This window comes from Mastomys coucha, unplaced genomic scaffold (assembly GCF_008632895.1).
Source record: "Mastomys coucha isolate ucsf_1 unplaced genomic scaffold, UCSF_Mcou_1 pScaffold16, whole genome shotgun sequence".
Lineage (NCBI taxonomy): Eukaryota > Metazoa > Chordata > Mammalia > Rodentia > Muridae > Mastomys > Mastomys coucha.
Window position 1 is genome coordinate 74,998,734 of NW_022196898.1, and position 13,854 is coordinate 75,012,587.

Here is a 13,854-nt window from a genome sequence, read left to right on the forward strand (position 1 = left end):
AGAAAAAGAAACAACCAAGGAACAGCAACAAAAAAAAAAAAGAAGAAGAAAAGAAAAGTATACTATTTAAGCCTTAAACAATTTGCATTTTTGTTTGTTGTTTGTTTGTTTTGTCTTGTTTTGTTTTTTCAAGACAGGGTTTCTCTGTGTAGCCCTGGTTATCCTGGATAGCCTCTGTAGACCAGGCTGGCCTTGAACTCAGAATTCTGCCTGCCTCTGCCTCCCAAGTGCTGGGATTAAAGGTGTGCGCTACCACCGCCCTCTCCAAGGCAACTCTTATAAGGACAACATTTAATTGGGGCTGGCTTACAGGGTTCAGAGGTTCAATCCAGTATCATCTAGGCGGGAACATGGCAGCATCCAGGCAAGCATGATGCAGGAGGAGCTGAGAGTTCTACATCTTCATCTGAAGGCTGCTAGCAGAATACTGGTCCAGGCAGCTTATTTACCACAACCACAGTGACACATCTACTCCAACCTTCTAATAGTGCCACTCCCTAGGCTGAGTATATACAAACCATCACATCAGTAGATACCAGTATGACATCTACTTCCAAAGTGAAGTTAGACACAGACACAACACAGAATGGCTATGTAGCTTGCCTAAAGCTACAAAACTGTTAGGTATGATTTGACACGAGATGTATGCACACCACAGCCTTTGCTATCAGTCTCTAAACCCAACAAATGGTCATCATTGGGTTTCAGGGTATACAAACAGGCCCAAGGGAAGAAAGGCTTACCATACCTTTGAGATCAGTTTGACAGGGATTCCATGTCCTAACTCCCCGGGAACAGTTGAGATAAGATGATGGAAGTTATGTGTGACTGAGTCTCCTGCCTCCAGGCATTCCTCACTCAGTAGGAAAGGACAGAGTCAGAGGAGACCCAGAATGGTTGGCTGTAGGTACAGATGTCTATTGAGCTTAAAGGTGGCATAGCCTAATACTGTCAGAAACTTACAAGCAGACCCACTTCCAGATCTCCGGCTTATTAAGGAGACAACACAAATCAAGTGTAGTGCTTGATACAGTGATTCATGAAGATGTGACAAATTATCTCCTATAAAATAATTTTTGACTAGTTCTTGTCAAAATGGCAAATAGCAGGCTGAGTCTGGCTCGACACCAGCTTAGTTTCTGTCAACTTAGCATCCCCTCTCTGTAGTGGGGCATACTACTTTCAAAGAAGGCTCACACACCACCCCACACGCTGTTCTTATGATGTGATGTTACTCTCCAACTCTGCTGTGTATCCAATGCTCATCTCTGGGTCCTTCTCCTTGGATCTAGGTGAAGCTGGGCCACTTTGATCAAAGGGATGGTAGGTGGTTCCAGAACTACATCATAAAGATGCTTTTGCAAAAATGTTGGAGAACACCAGGCAGTGGTAGCACATGCCTTTAATCCCAGCACTTGGAAGGCAGAGGCAGGCAGATTTCTGAGTTCGAGGCCAGCCTGGTCTACTGAGTGAGTTCCAGGACAGCCAGGGCTACACAGAGAAACCCTGTCTCAAAAAAACAAAACAAACAAACAAACAAAATGTTCCAGAACTCTTACACTTCGTACTCTGTCACCACGCTGTGGGAGCTGCGTGTCAATGTAGAGAAGATTCACTAAGTGCATGCGGGGAGGAACTGGGTGGGAGCTGCCTACTGTTTACCTCCGTTACTGACTTTTCTTGTCCTTAGTCCTGGCACTGACTGTTAGCCATCCTGTTGCTCTTGAAGATAATAGAGGAGGCTCCTGACACCCAGCTGCCTGGGTCTGAGTCTTGGCTCCTGTCATTTGCTTGTATGACATAAGCCGACTATTTAATCTACTTGTGCCTTTTTTTTTTTTAAATTTTAGTGTTTCGAGACAGGGTTTCTCTGTGTAGCTCTATCTGTCCTGGAACTCGCTCTGTAGACCAGGCTGGTCTCAAACACAGCGATCCGCTTGCCTCTGCCTCCCGAGTGCTGGGATTAAAGGCGTGCACCACCACCGCCTGGTTTGAAGCTTCTCACTAAGCTAAATATGCATCTGCAATATAGTACTGGGGGTTACTATTGCTATGCTGAAACGCCATGACCAAATACAAGTGGGGGCGCTGGGGGCGGAAGGGCTTGTTTGGCACACTTCCACATCTTAGTCCATCACTATAGGAAGCCAGGGCAGGAACTCAGACAGGGCAGGAACCTGGAGGCAGGAGCTGCTTTTGTCAAGGAGGAGTGCTGCTTACTGGGTTAACTCCCCATGGCTTGCTCAGTGTGCTTTCTTATAGAACCCAGAACCACCAGCCTCCCGCTCACCACGAACTGAGCTATTCTCTCTCAGTCACTGATTATGAAAATGCCCTACAGCCCAATCTTATGGACTCATTTTTTTAAAATTGAGTTTCCCTCCTCTCAAATAACTTTAGCTTGTGTCAAGTTGATATAAAACTATCCAGCACACATATGATCCAGCAATGCTTATTCCTAGACAAAAAAACATATCCAAGAGAAACATAATCTTATACACACAAAAACCTATATACAAATATTTAATAGCAACTTCATTCAGAATTACCCTAAGCTGGACACAACCCAAAATATTCATCTAGTGAATGGCCAAGAATGTTGGACCACACAATAGAAACAGCTCAGCAATAGCAAGGAATAAAATGTTGACACACGCAATAACTTAGATGGGCTCTACAGGCTGAGTGGAAAAAAATCAATTTCAACTGGATGTATTCCAGGTAATGCTACTTATCTGACATTCTGGGAAAGGCGAGATGTAAGGTCTGGGGCTTGGGCTTGGAATATAGCTCAGTGGCTAAGCTCTTGCCTAGCATACATCCTGTGTTCAGTGTCCAGCACTGAAGTAAACACACACACATACACACACGCACAGAGAGAGAGAGAGGAGAGAGAGACAGAGAGACAGAGGGAGACAGGGAAAAAGAGATGGAGACAGAGAGACAGAGACAGGGACAGAGAGAGAACAGAACCCTGTCTAGCAGGTGTCACATATGGATGGAGTGCTGAGCCACAGGACTGGCAGATGGAATGTTAGAGTAGTAGATCTACCCTGTACCTAGATGGTGATCATTATACATTGAACATTTGTCAAAACCTGTTAAACTATATAAAAGAGATTTTTGCTATTCACAAATTAAAAGCAAAATGTAAAACCTGACATGGAAATACAGGCCTGTCATTCCAGCACTATGAAAAGAGAGGCAGGAAGATTGATAATTGATGACCATCCTAATCTACATAGCAAGTTCTAGACCACCCTAGGCTATAGTAGGCCCTGTATAGGCTTGTCAGGTTGCCAGGGATACACCTCATGGATGTGTATATATCTCTCTGTATGTGTACTTACACTCACACACACACACACACACACACACACACACACACCTTCCATAAAATCCTGTGTTTGGTCCCATCACTGAACAAAAAAATGTTATACTTTGAGTTTTCTTGTTCTACAAAGTGTTGGAGTTATAGTTAGAATATAATAGAGTTTGACAGTGAAGGGATGGAAGAAAGAGGCAGGAAATTAATATAGCAATGTATGACCATTTAAATTTGTTTTAAATTTAAAATTTTTTTGTTTGTGTTTATTGTTTTTTAGTTTATTTATTTATTTATTTATTTATTTATTTATTTTTCAAGGCAGGCTGTCCTGGAACTCACTCTGTAGACCAGGCTGCCCTTGAACTCAGAAATCCACCTGCCTCTGCCTCCCAAGTCCTGAGATTAAAGGCGTGCGTCACCACTGCCCTTGTTTTTTAGTTTTTCAAGACAGGATTTCTCTGTGTATCCCTGGATATCTTGAAATTCTATAGACCAGGCTAGCCTCAAACTCAGAGATCTCCCTGCCTCTGCTTTCCAAGTGCTGGAATTAAAGGCCTGACGTAAACTATCATTTCTTAACCTTTTCTTTTATGAGGTTAGAAAATTAGTGAAAAATAAACACAAGGTTCATAATGTGTATGTTTCTTGCTCCAAGTCTTTAGGAGGCTCAAGCAGAAGGATCACAAGTTCAAAACCAACCTAGACAACCAGATCCTATCTTAAAATGATGGGGGCGGCGGCTGGCTGCTTAGAGGCTAGTTAACAACATGCTTGCCTACCATAAACACAGGGTTTGGGTTTGGTTGTCTCATAAAATCAGGTGTGGTGACATGGTAACGTGATGACATGGTGACAGATTCCCAGAATCTCAGCACTGGAAGTAGAGGCAGCAGGAAGAGAAACTCGAGATCATCTTCAGCTGGAAGGCAAGTGTGGAGCTGGTCTGGGATACAGGAGACTCTGCCTTAACAAAAAGGATGGGGTCGATGGGAACGTAGCTCACTGATGCAGAGTTGCTTAGTATTGCAAGGCCATGGTGTCAGTCCTCTGTACCATAAGGAAGTAAGTGCACTCACAAAGAAGCACATGAGGGAACACAAGCTGACGTGCACATGAGGGAACATAAGCTGACGTGCAGGATATCTGCCTTCCTCGTTTGACTTACGAATTTGAAAGGAGCAAAGAACACTTCTGAACTTTATTATGAAAATAAAATAAGAGGGTTTTTTTGGTTTTTTGTAGTTTTTTTTTTTTTTTTGCTTGTTTAGGGTTGGTGGTGTGTGTGTGTGTGTGTGTGTGTGTGTGTTTAAATGAAAAGTCTAAACATGGAAGCCAGAAGATATCTTCATTGGTTGTACCTCAGGCACCTTCCTTTAGCTACTGTTATATCTACTTTCTTTCTTTCTTCCTTCCTTTCTTTCTTTTTTAAAGAAAGATTTATCTATTTATTACACCTCAGAACTCATTACATATGGTTGTGAGCCACCATGTGGTTGCTGGGATTTGAACTCAGGACCTGCAGAAGAGCAGTCAGTGCTCTTAACCACTGAGCCACCTCTCCAGCCCCTATACCTACTTTCTTATTGGCATGATAATACAGAGTATTAATATGTTTTTATTTTTTTGGCTTTGTTTGTGTTTCTTCTAAGGGACATTCAGTAAAGATAAAATGAAGTTGAAGTCACCTTTCCTTGACTTTCAATTTTAGAAACGTACATTTTTAACCACTTTATACAAAGATACTTAAGTGCATCAGATATTTCATGTTGTACCATGATCTAAAAGTTCTAAAAAAAAAAAAAGTTACTCAATGGTTGAGCACTTGCTTTGCAGATCTGGTGATCCGAGTTCATCCTCACAACCAACTATACACATGTACACCACGGTACCCACACTTACACTATGCAAATGCACAGGCATAAACACATACACACACATCAATAATAACATAAGCTCTTATTCTAAAAGATCAAGTTTTAAAACTAGCATTTGAAAGCCAGACAGTGGTGGTGCATGCCTTTAATCCTAGCACTTGGGAGGCAGAGGCAGGAAGATTTCCGAGTTCAAGGCCAGCCTGGTCTACAGAGTGAGTTCTAGGACAGCCAGGGATACACAGAGAAACCCTGTCTCGAGAAACCAAAAAAAAAAAAAGTGTTTGATAAAAGTTCAATAGTATATCAAACAAGAGCATAAATATAGCAAGTAATAAAAAAATGAACTCAGCCGTACACTGGTAATTTTATATCTATGCAAACACAGGTATTATTTAGGCTTATTACTAGAGAAAGGATCAGAATAAAATACTGAAAACTATCCATATTACTGAAATTTGAGGAGGACCCCACAGACAGTTCAAAACCCCAGTGATGCTTTCATCCAATGGTGTCTTCATCAGAAAATTTAAAAATCCATAGTTACCTATTAGAAATGGTTTTGCCTTCTTTTCTTTCTTTCTTTTGTTTTTTCCTTTTGAGATAAGGCCTTGCTATCTAGCCATGGTTGACCTTGAACTCAAGGCAATCTTTCTGACTTGTCCTCCTACCGGCTCTGATTCAGGTGTGTGTCCCCATTCTCAGCTTGTCTTCTTCATCTTCCTACCTTAGGGTACAAATATTATTTTGCATGATGCTTAGTAACTCACCCCTGGAATCAGAAGCATCTGGAATTCAAAGTGCATCCTCGATTATATAGCAAGTTGGAGGTCACCTGGGCTCTGTGAAATGCTATCTTCTTCAACAAAACCAAAGAGAATGGAGTGGAGTGCGGAATAAGTCAAAATATAACATAAGAATGTCTCTAACTTAAAAAAGGAGAAAAGCTTATGAATGAGCATATATTAAGTGAATTTCAACATAGCACATTTTCTTTCTTCCTTCCTTCCTCACCCCTCCTCTCCCTTTCTCTCTCTCCCTCTCTCTTTCTCTCTCTCTCTCTTGCATTGTTTTGAGACAGGTTTTCTTTGTGTAGAAAACCTTTCTGGCTATTCTGAAATTCTATTTCTAGGTCCTTAAATTCGGAGATCTACCTGCCTCTGCCTCCTGGGTGCTGGGATTAAGGTCAAGCACCATTTCTAGGCAGCATAGCATAGTTTCACTCAAATTACTAACGAAATATACTAATTTACCAATTATATTTGTTATATATTCATCAGACCTTTTCTAAAATACTTTTTATTTCTGAATTTTCACCACATATTAAAATTATGATTAATGAGTTTATTACTAAAGGCCATTAATGTGCTTAATTACAATTCTCACTCCTTCAGACTCCTGTGTTTTTAATTATACTTTTCTCCCAACATAGTTCAGAAAGAGGAAGAAGGTCCATATTTCAAGCCAATTCAACCCAGAATCCACAGGATAAGGAATAGAAGACATAAAGAAGCACGTCCTGGAAACTGTGACACAGTTACAACACAGTGTGACTGGTACATAGGACAGCTCATCACGTCGCTGGATCATCCAGCTATTTCTTCTGTTTTTTTGCTGTTTCTAGTTTATTTAAAATCATTTGCAGACAAACAGAGGAGATTCCGCTCAGCAGCCAGAGGTTTGGTACTTCTGCTCTACCTGCCTTGCTAAGTCAGATAGAGGGCAATGACCAATCTGGGCAACACATTTCTACATCCTATGCAAATTAATGCACCAATCACCAAAGAAGAATACCGGAAGGTCAAAAAAACCAAAACCCTGCACAGAGGACATCAGTTGGTAACTTCAACGTTACAGCATTATGTCATTTTACACAGCTTCTAATGAGGTCTTTTCAGTAAAGCATCCACTTTACGAAACAGCAATGACCTTTCAGGCAAATTTTTCCAAGTAACTATTTTCATCCCTAGTATATCTAAGGTCAGTAAAAGTGTTCTAAATATAGAATAAGGCTTCACAGACATGTTTGTGTATGCTTATATTGTATTTAAATTAGTGTACTTAACATTTTACTTCCTAAATATTTGTATCTAAGTGTTAACACGCACATATTAACAAATTTAGCCAATAAAGTTATAAAAATGATTTTTGCTTAGCGTGCGATTTCTCTTACATGGCCAATAGTAGCATCATATTCATTTTTTACATGCATAACTATTTCTAACCCAGACTTAGTACCTGTTCTCACAATTAGGAAGGAAAAAAAAATAACTTCAAGTGCAATTTAAAATATAGTCATAAAACTGGAATCCTGGCCCCATAAGGACTTCAAACCCTAACAATTCCTTTGGAAACAGACTTCCATAAGAAGTTCTTGTTCATTTTTAGGTATTGTATTAAAAAAAATCCCCATTAAAAGAGCATACCATAATGCATGTCAACCTAGAGATATCAGGGGTCAAATGAGACAAAGGCCTTGTTAAGTGTTAATCAAATTTTACCATCATCCATTCATAAATTAAGGAGTTCTGACTTCCAAAAGTTCACACAGCTAGGAAAAACACCATTCCTTTCTGTTGGGAGTTACCTTTCTGCCCAGATAGTAACCATATATTAACTCTGTTCCTAAACAGGAATCCAGTTCTCTTTGGTTAAGAAGTTCCTTCCTTGCCATTAGCAAATCCCATCTCAGAATAATACATCACAACTGAACAGGCAGGAGGGCAATCTATCCCGGTGACAAGCTAAGTGCTAAGGGACTGTGGAGGTCCTGGCTATGGGAGCAGGTGCAGACAAAAAGCCAAGACGTGAAATCTCAGATCACAAGTGAATGGAGTACTATGTTTCCGCCCCACCCCCGGCAGCCCCCACCACACCTTATTTTTAAAGATAGAGTCTTACTATGTAGCCCCAGTTGTCCTGGAATTTCCTAGGTAGACCAAGCTGACCTCGAACTCCCATGGATTCTCCAGCCTTAGCCTCTGGAGTGTGTGGGCCATGCTGGGACCACTACTCCCTTTTGAAATGATTAACATATACATAACATAGACAGAAAATAGGACTTATTCAAACAGCCAGACAAGTGGACAAGCCCTTTATCGCAGTGCTAAAGTGCTAGGCAAACCGTGTGAGTATAGATGCAGGGCAAGTATGAACACTTCCCTACAACTACATGACTGCAGTCGTTGGGGTAGCGGTGTTGAAAGTTGAAGTCCCTTCTCTCCTGTGGGTGAGAAGCCAGCGTTTGCAGCCATCCCTGGCAAAGGTCCTAAGGGAACTCCATTCAGGGGTACAGCCCCATCCTAGCACCCTGAGTGGCTTCTAACGGTATAGCTCTGCAGTGGGTCATGTGACAGCTGGGTGTGTGCCTCCGTGCTGCGCAGAGATCAGTTTGCGGGTGTGCCTGAGTGTGCACGGACAGAAGTTACACTCCTGGTTTAGGAAGGCTCGCGGGTGGGGGTGGGGGTGGGGAAGGGGCGTGAGTGCAAAGTGGACCGTGAAAAAGAGGTTTCCAGAATACTCCTGGGCCAGGCGAAGTGCCCAGGCTCGCCTGAATGGATCCCCTGTGGGGCCAGTCCCTGTCCCCTGAGGTCGATGTCCCCGGTCCTTGGGGGAGGCGAGGACGTGGGGAACAGCTCCCACCCTGCACCCAGCACCCACCTGACGGAGCCGCGGGGGGTTCTGCGGGGTGCAGGCCCCTCCCTCCGGGCCAGGGGAGGTGGGAGAAGCCATGTCCACGCTCTCGGAACTCCTTCCCTCGGTCAAGTCCAGCCGTCCCGCGTGTCCTCGTCTCTTCCGCTCCGGGCCTGAGGCGTTCGGGCTCACCCTGGGACCAGCGTGCTCCTAGGCGGCCGCAGAAGGTCGGCCGTGGCCGCGATCGCCCGTGGGGAACTGCTGCCCAAGCCCACCTACCTTCGCGCGAGGTGCCGTGGGACCATGGCGCGCCGGGTGGGCTGCGGGCTAGGCCGGCGACACGCGCTAAGCGACTGCAGCTGTTGGCGCAGGGGGAAAGAGGAGGGCTCCTTCCCTCGCCGCGCGCCGGCAGAGCGATGAGCTCATGGACAGCTCCCAGAAATATGTCTATATGCACCACTGCCTGCTGGAGCTCGCGAGGTGGGTGGGGATAAGGAGCTCGGCGGCGCTCCCGCAGCCCGGGAGACGTCCCCCGGGAGGCCCGGCTGCTGCTCCTCCCTGCCCCGCGCGGGCCCGCTCCGCTCCCATTCACTCTCACGCCCGCTACACGCCAGATCTCCTGCCCGCGTGGGCGAGCCAGCCACCCTCCTCTAGCGCACGCATTCTTTGTCCTTCCAACCACTCCCTCCCGATGAGGAACAAGTCATTTATATGAAGTGACCAGAATGGGGACTACCACTGTGACCTTAGCTCCTGTCCAATGTGGTACAGGAGGAGGAGGGTGAAATGTCACAAGCTGTGTATCGTTCACACTTTGGGCGTTTCCTCTTTCCCACCTTTTCCTCTATGAGAAAGAGCCTTGCAGCTACTCTTCCGGGTGACGACTTGGCGGCATCTTCTCCAAGGTACCCCTAAGCACTTTCATGGATCATGGAAGAGCTTGAAGGAAAAGACCAGGTTTAGCAGACCCGTGCAAGAGCTGGTGGCACAAGTCATGCATGCTGCAGGATGGCTGGCCTAGTTTGTGTTGCTGATTCCCTGGAACAAAGCTGGAACTACCACTAGTAGGAAAAATCGCCATCCAAGACCTGATCATCTCTCTTTAGTGATGTCCCACTGAGACGGAAATTTTGTGTTTGTTTGTTTTTAATAGCAGCAAAAGCTGGCATGTAGCTCAGTAGATCACTTATTTGCTTACTATGAATGAAGCCTTGGGTGTGATCTGCAGCAATGGATAAACCAGGCATGGCTGTGCATGTCTGCAATTCCACTAGTTGGGAGGTAGAGACAGAAGAATCAGAAGTTCAAGGTCATCTTTAGCTCTACAGTGAGTTCGAGGCCAGCTTGTAGTACATGGGCTCATCTATAAACAAACAAACAAACAAACAAGTACAGTCTAGAGAAACGGCTTTTATGAAACTAGTTGTCCTCTCTCCTGCCATTAATTTTCCTTTTCCTATGTATCTCTACACAAATATACCACCAGCTTTAACAAAACAGAGCCAAGCTCCATGATCCATGCCTGGAGTCCCAGCACAGGCAGACTGAGCCAAGAGCATCCTTGCACACAGGAGCTAGAGGACAGGCTGGTTAACATGAGAAGACACAAATGGTCCTGCAACACAGATAGACAAATCCTCAGAAATGTCATTAGTTATTGATGCTCTTTGGTCCCAAATTTGATCATCTGCAGATCTTATTGATTTTACAGTTCAATCACGCCTGCATTTTCTCCATTCTTCTCACTCAAACCACCATCATGGCTCAACATTCCAATACACACAGCACAAAACCATCATACACACACACACACACACACACACACATACACACACACTCAAGATATAGAGGAAAATCAAGGTCACCCTCAATGTTTGAGGTCAACCTGGGCTACATGAAACTCTATCTTAAGAAAAATAAGTAGACAGGCGGTGGTGGCACAGGCCTTTAATCCCAGCACTTGGGAGGCAGAGGCAGGCAGATTTCTGAGTTTGAGGCCAGCCTGGTCTACAGAGTGAGTTCCAGGACAGCCAAGGCTACATAGAGAAACCCTGTCTCAGAAAACCAAAATAAAAAAAAAAAAAAGTAAAAAGTAAAACCTGTAGCAGCAGTATCAGGCCCAGGGATCTTGGCCTCCAGCCCACCCGAGACAGCTATTATCCTCTTCCTCGGTGACAGCCTAGAGCCTCTGATGACTACACTCTCTCCACCTCTGACCTCAGCATTAAGCATTCCATTCTCTGACCTTTACTAGCTTTCTAGCTGACCTTGCCTGTTACCCTATCACCAAGAATTCATTTTTAGGGATTGGGGTACTAAAGACAGGGTTTCTCTGTGTAGCCCTGGCTATCCTAGAGCTCACTCTGTAGACCAGGCTGGCTTTGAACTCCCAGAGCTCTGCCTGACTCTGTCTTCAAGTGCTGGGATTACAAATGTGTGCCACTATACCCAGCTTCACTTCCTTAGTCCTACTGAAACCTCTTCTTGGTCCTCTTTCCTTCACGCTGTCTCTGTTCCCTTACATGTCCTCCATTTTGTCTTAAGTCAGTGCGATTCTAGGTCCTATTATACTACTGTAGCCACCACTGGGCATAAACTTCAACTCCCCCCTCCCATCAGCCGATATCATAATCACATGGCAACAATGTATCTTGATTAGGGGGCCTGAGAGATGGCTCAGTGATTATGAGCACATATTGCTCTTACAGAAGGTTCAAGTTCAACTCCCAGTGCCCACAACACTTGGCACACATCTTAACTAAACTGAACTTTCTATCTACTTTAATCCTGTAACCACGCATGCCCTGTGTACCTGGAGAAAAATGGGATCTCCGCTATTGCTGGTCATTCATCTCAAGAACATCCTTAGGAGAATGTGGCAGTCCTAGTGTGCTTAGCAACCAACTCAATCTCCACTCGCCAACATGATTATTAGCAACTTCTTGGTCCTTGAACGTCAGCTTTGTCATTCTCAACTATTGACCTTCTTACTTCACTCCTCAGACAAGGAACCAAAACACAATCCTACCATCTCTGTCAGTCTTGCCAAGATTTTGAATGTCATCCCTTATCCCTTTACAGTGATGAATTAGGCATGCTGTCATGTGACATCAAGCCCTCCACTTGGGCGTTTGAGAATACATGATCTCACACTTTAAACATCCTTCTTGCAGGATACTCCCCTCCCCTGCTCCTCCCTCTTCATTCTCCTTTGCCCCCAACCCCATGCACTTATCCTTTTTCCTCAGTCACCCCACACCCTGCATACCCCCATGCTGCTGCATTAGCAGAAAGCTTCCTCTGAAAAGCTGTCTACGGCACCATATTGCCGCCTCCAATCCCCGTCCCCTGAAATCTCTTTGAGCCACAGTCTTAGGGTTTTCCCTTAACATTTCACTAGTGCTGTCAAGGTGGCCTGTCACGCTCTTGTGATCCCATCTTTGGTGAATTTGGTCAGCTGTCTGTTTCTGCTCACTTGACTTTCATCCTACCTTGGTGTTTCCTGTAATGGAATAAAGCAGGGACAATGGTAAAGCCCAGAATTTTCTCTCTCTCTCTGGTTCCCAGCTGCCATGATATCAGCTGCTGTAATCTGCAGTGCCCTCCCTGCCCTCAGGGCGGGAACAGGCAGAGTCCCCTGAAACTGTGAGCCAGGTCTCTGCTCTCTCAGTATCTGTCCCGTCTCAGTGTTGAAAGTTCTAATGGAGGCTTTCAGCTACTCTTGGTAAACTGTGACTTCCTGGTGAAGGCCTTCCAAAGGCCTTCCAATCTTGGAACATCCTGCATAATTTATCAAGAGTATCCTCCACAAAATAAAAAAATAAACTCCCATTTAGAAAGCCTCGGTGTCTTCACATTGCATCTCTTTGTTTTGAAATAAAAGCCCTTCTCAAGACTTATATGATATGGGTGTTAAGGGAAGTCGGGAATAGATTACTAAAACTAACATCGCTAAAGAAATGATAGAAAAAACATTGATTTTAGAATAAAGAATGTAAACCACCTACATATTAACATCTACCCTAAGACCACAGACGTAGCCCAATTGACAGAGTGCAGGGCTTCATAAGCCCTGGTTTGCCTCTTTGGTCCTAGACCAACTTTTTTCTTATTCTATTTTATTTTTCTATTTTGTTTACTTATTCATTTATTTTTCTTTCATTTACTTTTTTTTTTTCCGGTTTTTCGAGACAGGGTTTCTCTGTGTAGCCCTGGCTGTCCTGGAACTCACTCTGTAGACCAGGCTGACCTGGGGGGCAGGGAGGGGAGGTGCTGCAGGGGACATTAGTAGATAGGAAGACAGAGGGGAGACTGCAGAAATCCGCCTGCCTCTGCCTCCCAAGTGCTGGGATTAAAGGTGTGTGCTATCACCACTGGACTTTCATTTAATTTTTAAATGTATTCTGCTCTCATATATTACCTCCCAACTGCAGTCTCCCCTCTGTCTTCCTATCTACTAGTGTCCCCTGCAGCACCTCCCCTCCCTGCCCCCCAGATCAGCACTGCCCCTCCACCTCCCCTAAGAAAAGAGCAGGCCTCCCATCCAAACTCAACAAACTACACTAAGACCCAGCACACACCCTCACATCAGGGCTGGACAAGGCAACACAGCAGGAGGAAAAGAGTACCACAAGCAGGCAAAAGAATCAGAGACAGCCCCTGATCTCACTGAGAACACCAAGCAACAACCGTAATGTATGTGCAGAGGACCTAGGTCAGAGTCATACAGGTTCCCTGAGCAGTTGATTCTGTGGGCTGTGGTCTTGTGGTATCATCGTTAAACCTTCTGACTCCTGCAATCCTTCCTCCTCCACAGGACTCCCCAAGCTCGGCCTAATGTTTGGCTGTGGGACTCTGCATCTGTTCCCATCACTTGCTGGGTGAAGCCTCTCTGTTCTCTCTGATGGTGATTATGTTAGGCTCCCGTACTAGCACACCCTGCAGACAGGACCACTTTCTGTAACCCAGCTAGGCCTCAAGTGGAGGGGTTAGAAAACCAGGGCAGCCAGGCCATGGTGGCGC

At 44.7% G+C, this 13,854-nt stretch overlaps 1 protein-coding gene across 28 annotated transcripts in view; it reads right to left on the minus strand.

Annotated features, from left to right (window-relative positions):
* Ank2 (ankyrin 2) overlaps positions 1–9,446 on the minus strand; it is a 576,750-nt gene extending 567,304 nt beyond the window's left edge. For all 28 annotated transcript variants that reach the window (XM_031375399.1, XM_031375406.1, XM_031375436.1 and 25 more), the window contains exon 1: positions 8,860–9,446. In XM_031375399.1, coding sequence (XP_031231259.1) covers positions 8,860–8,931 — 72 coding nt within the window. In that variant the 5' untranslated portion in view covers positions 8,932–9,446. The remainder of the gene's footprint in view (positions 1–8,859) is intronic.
* Between the last annotated feature and the right edge of the window lie 4,408 nt (positions 9,447–13,854).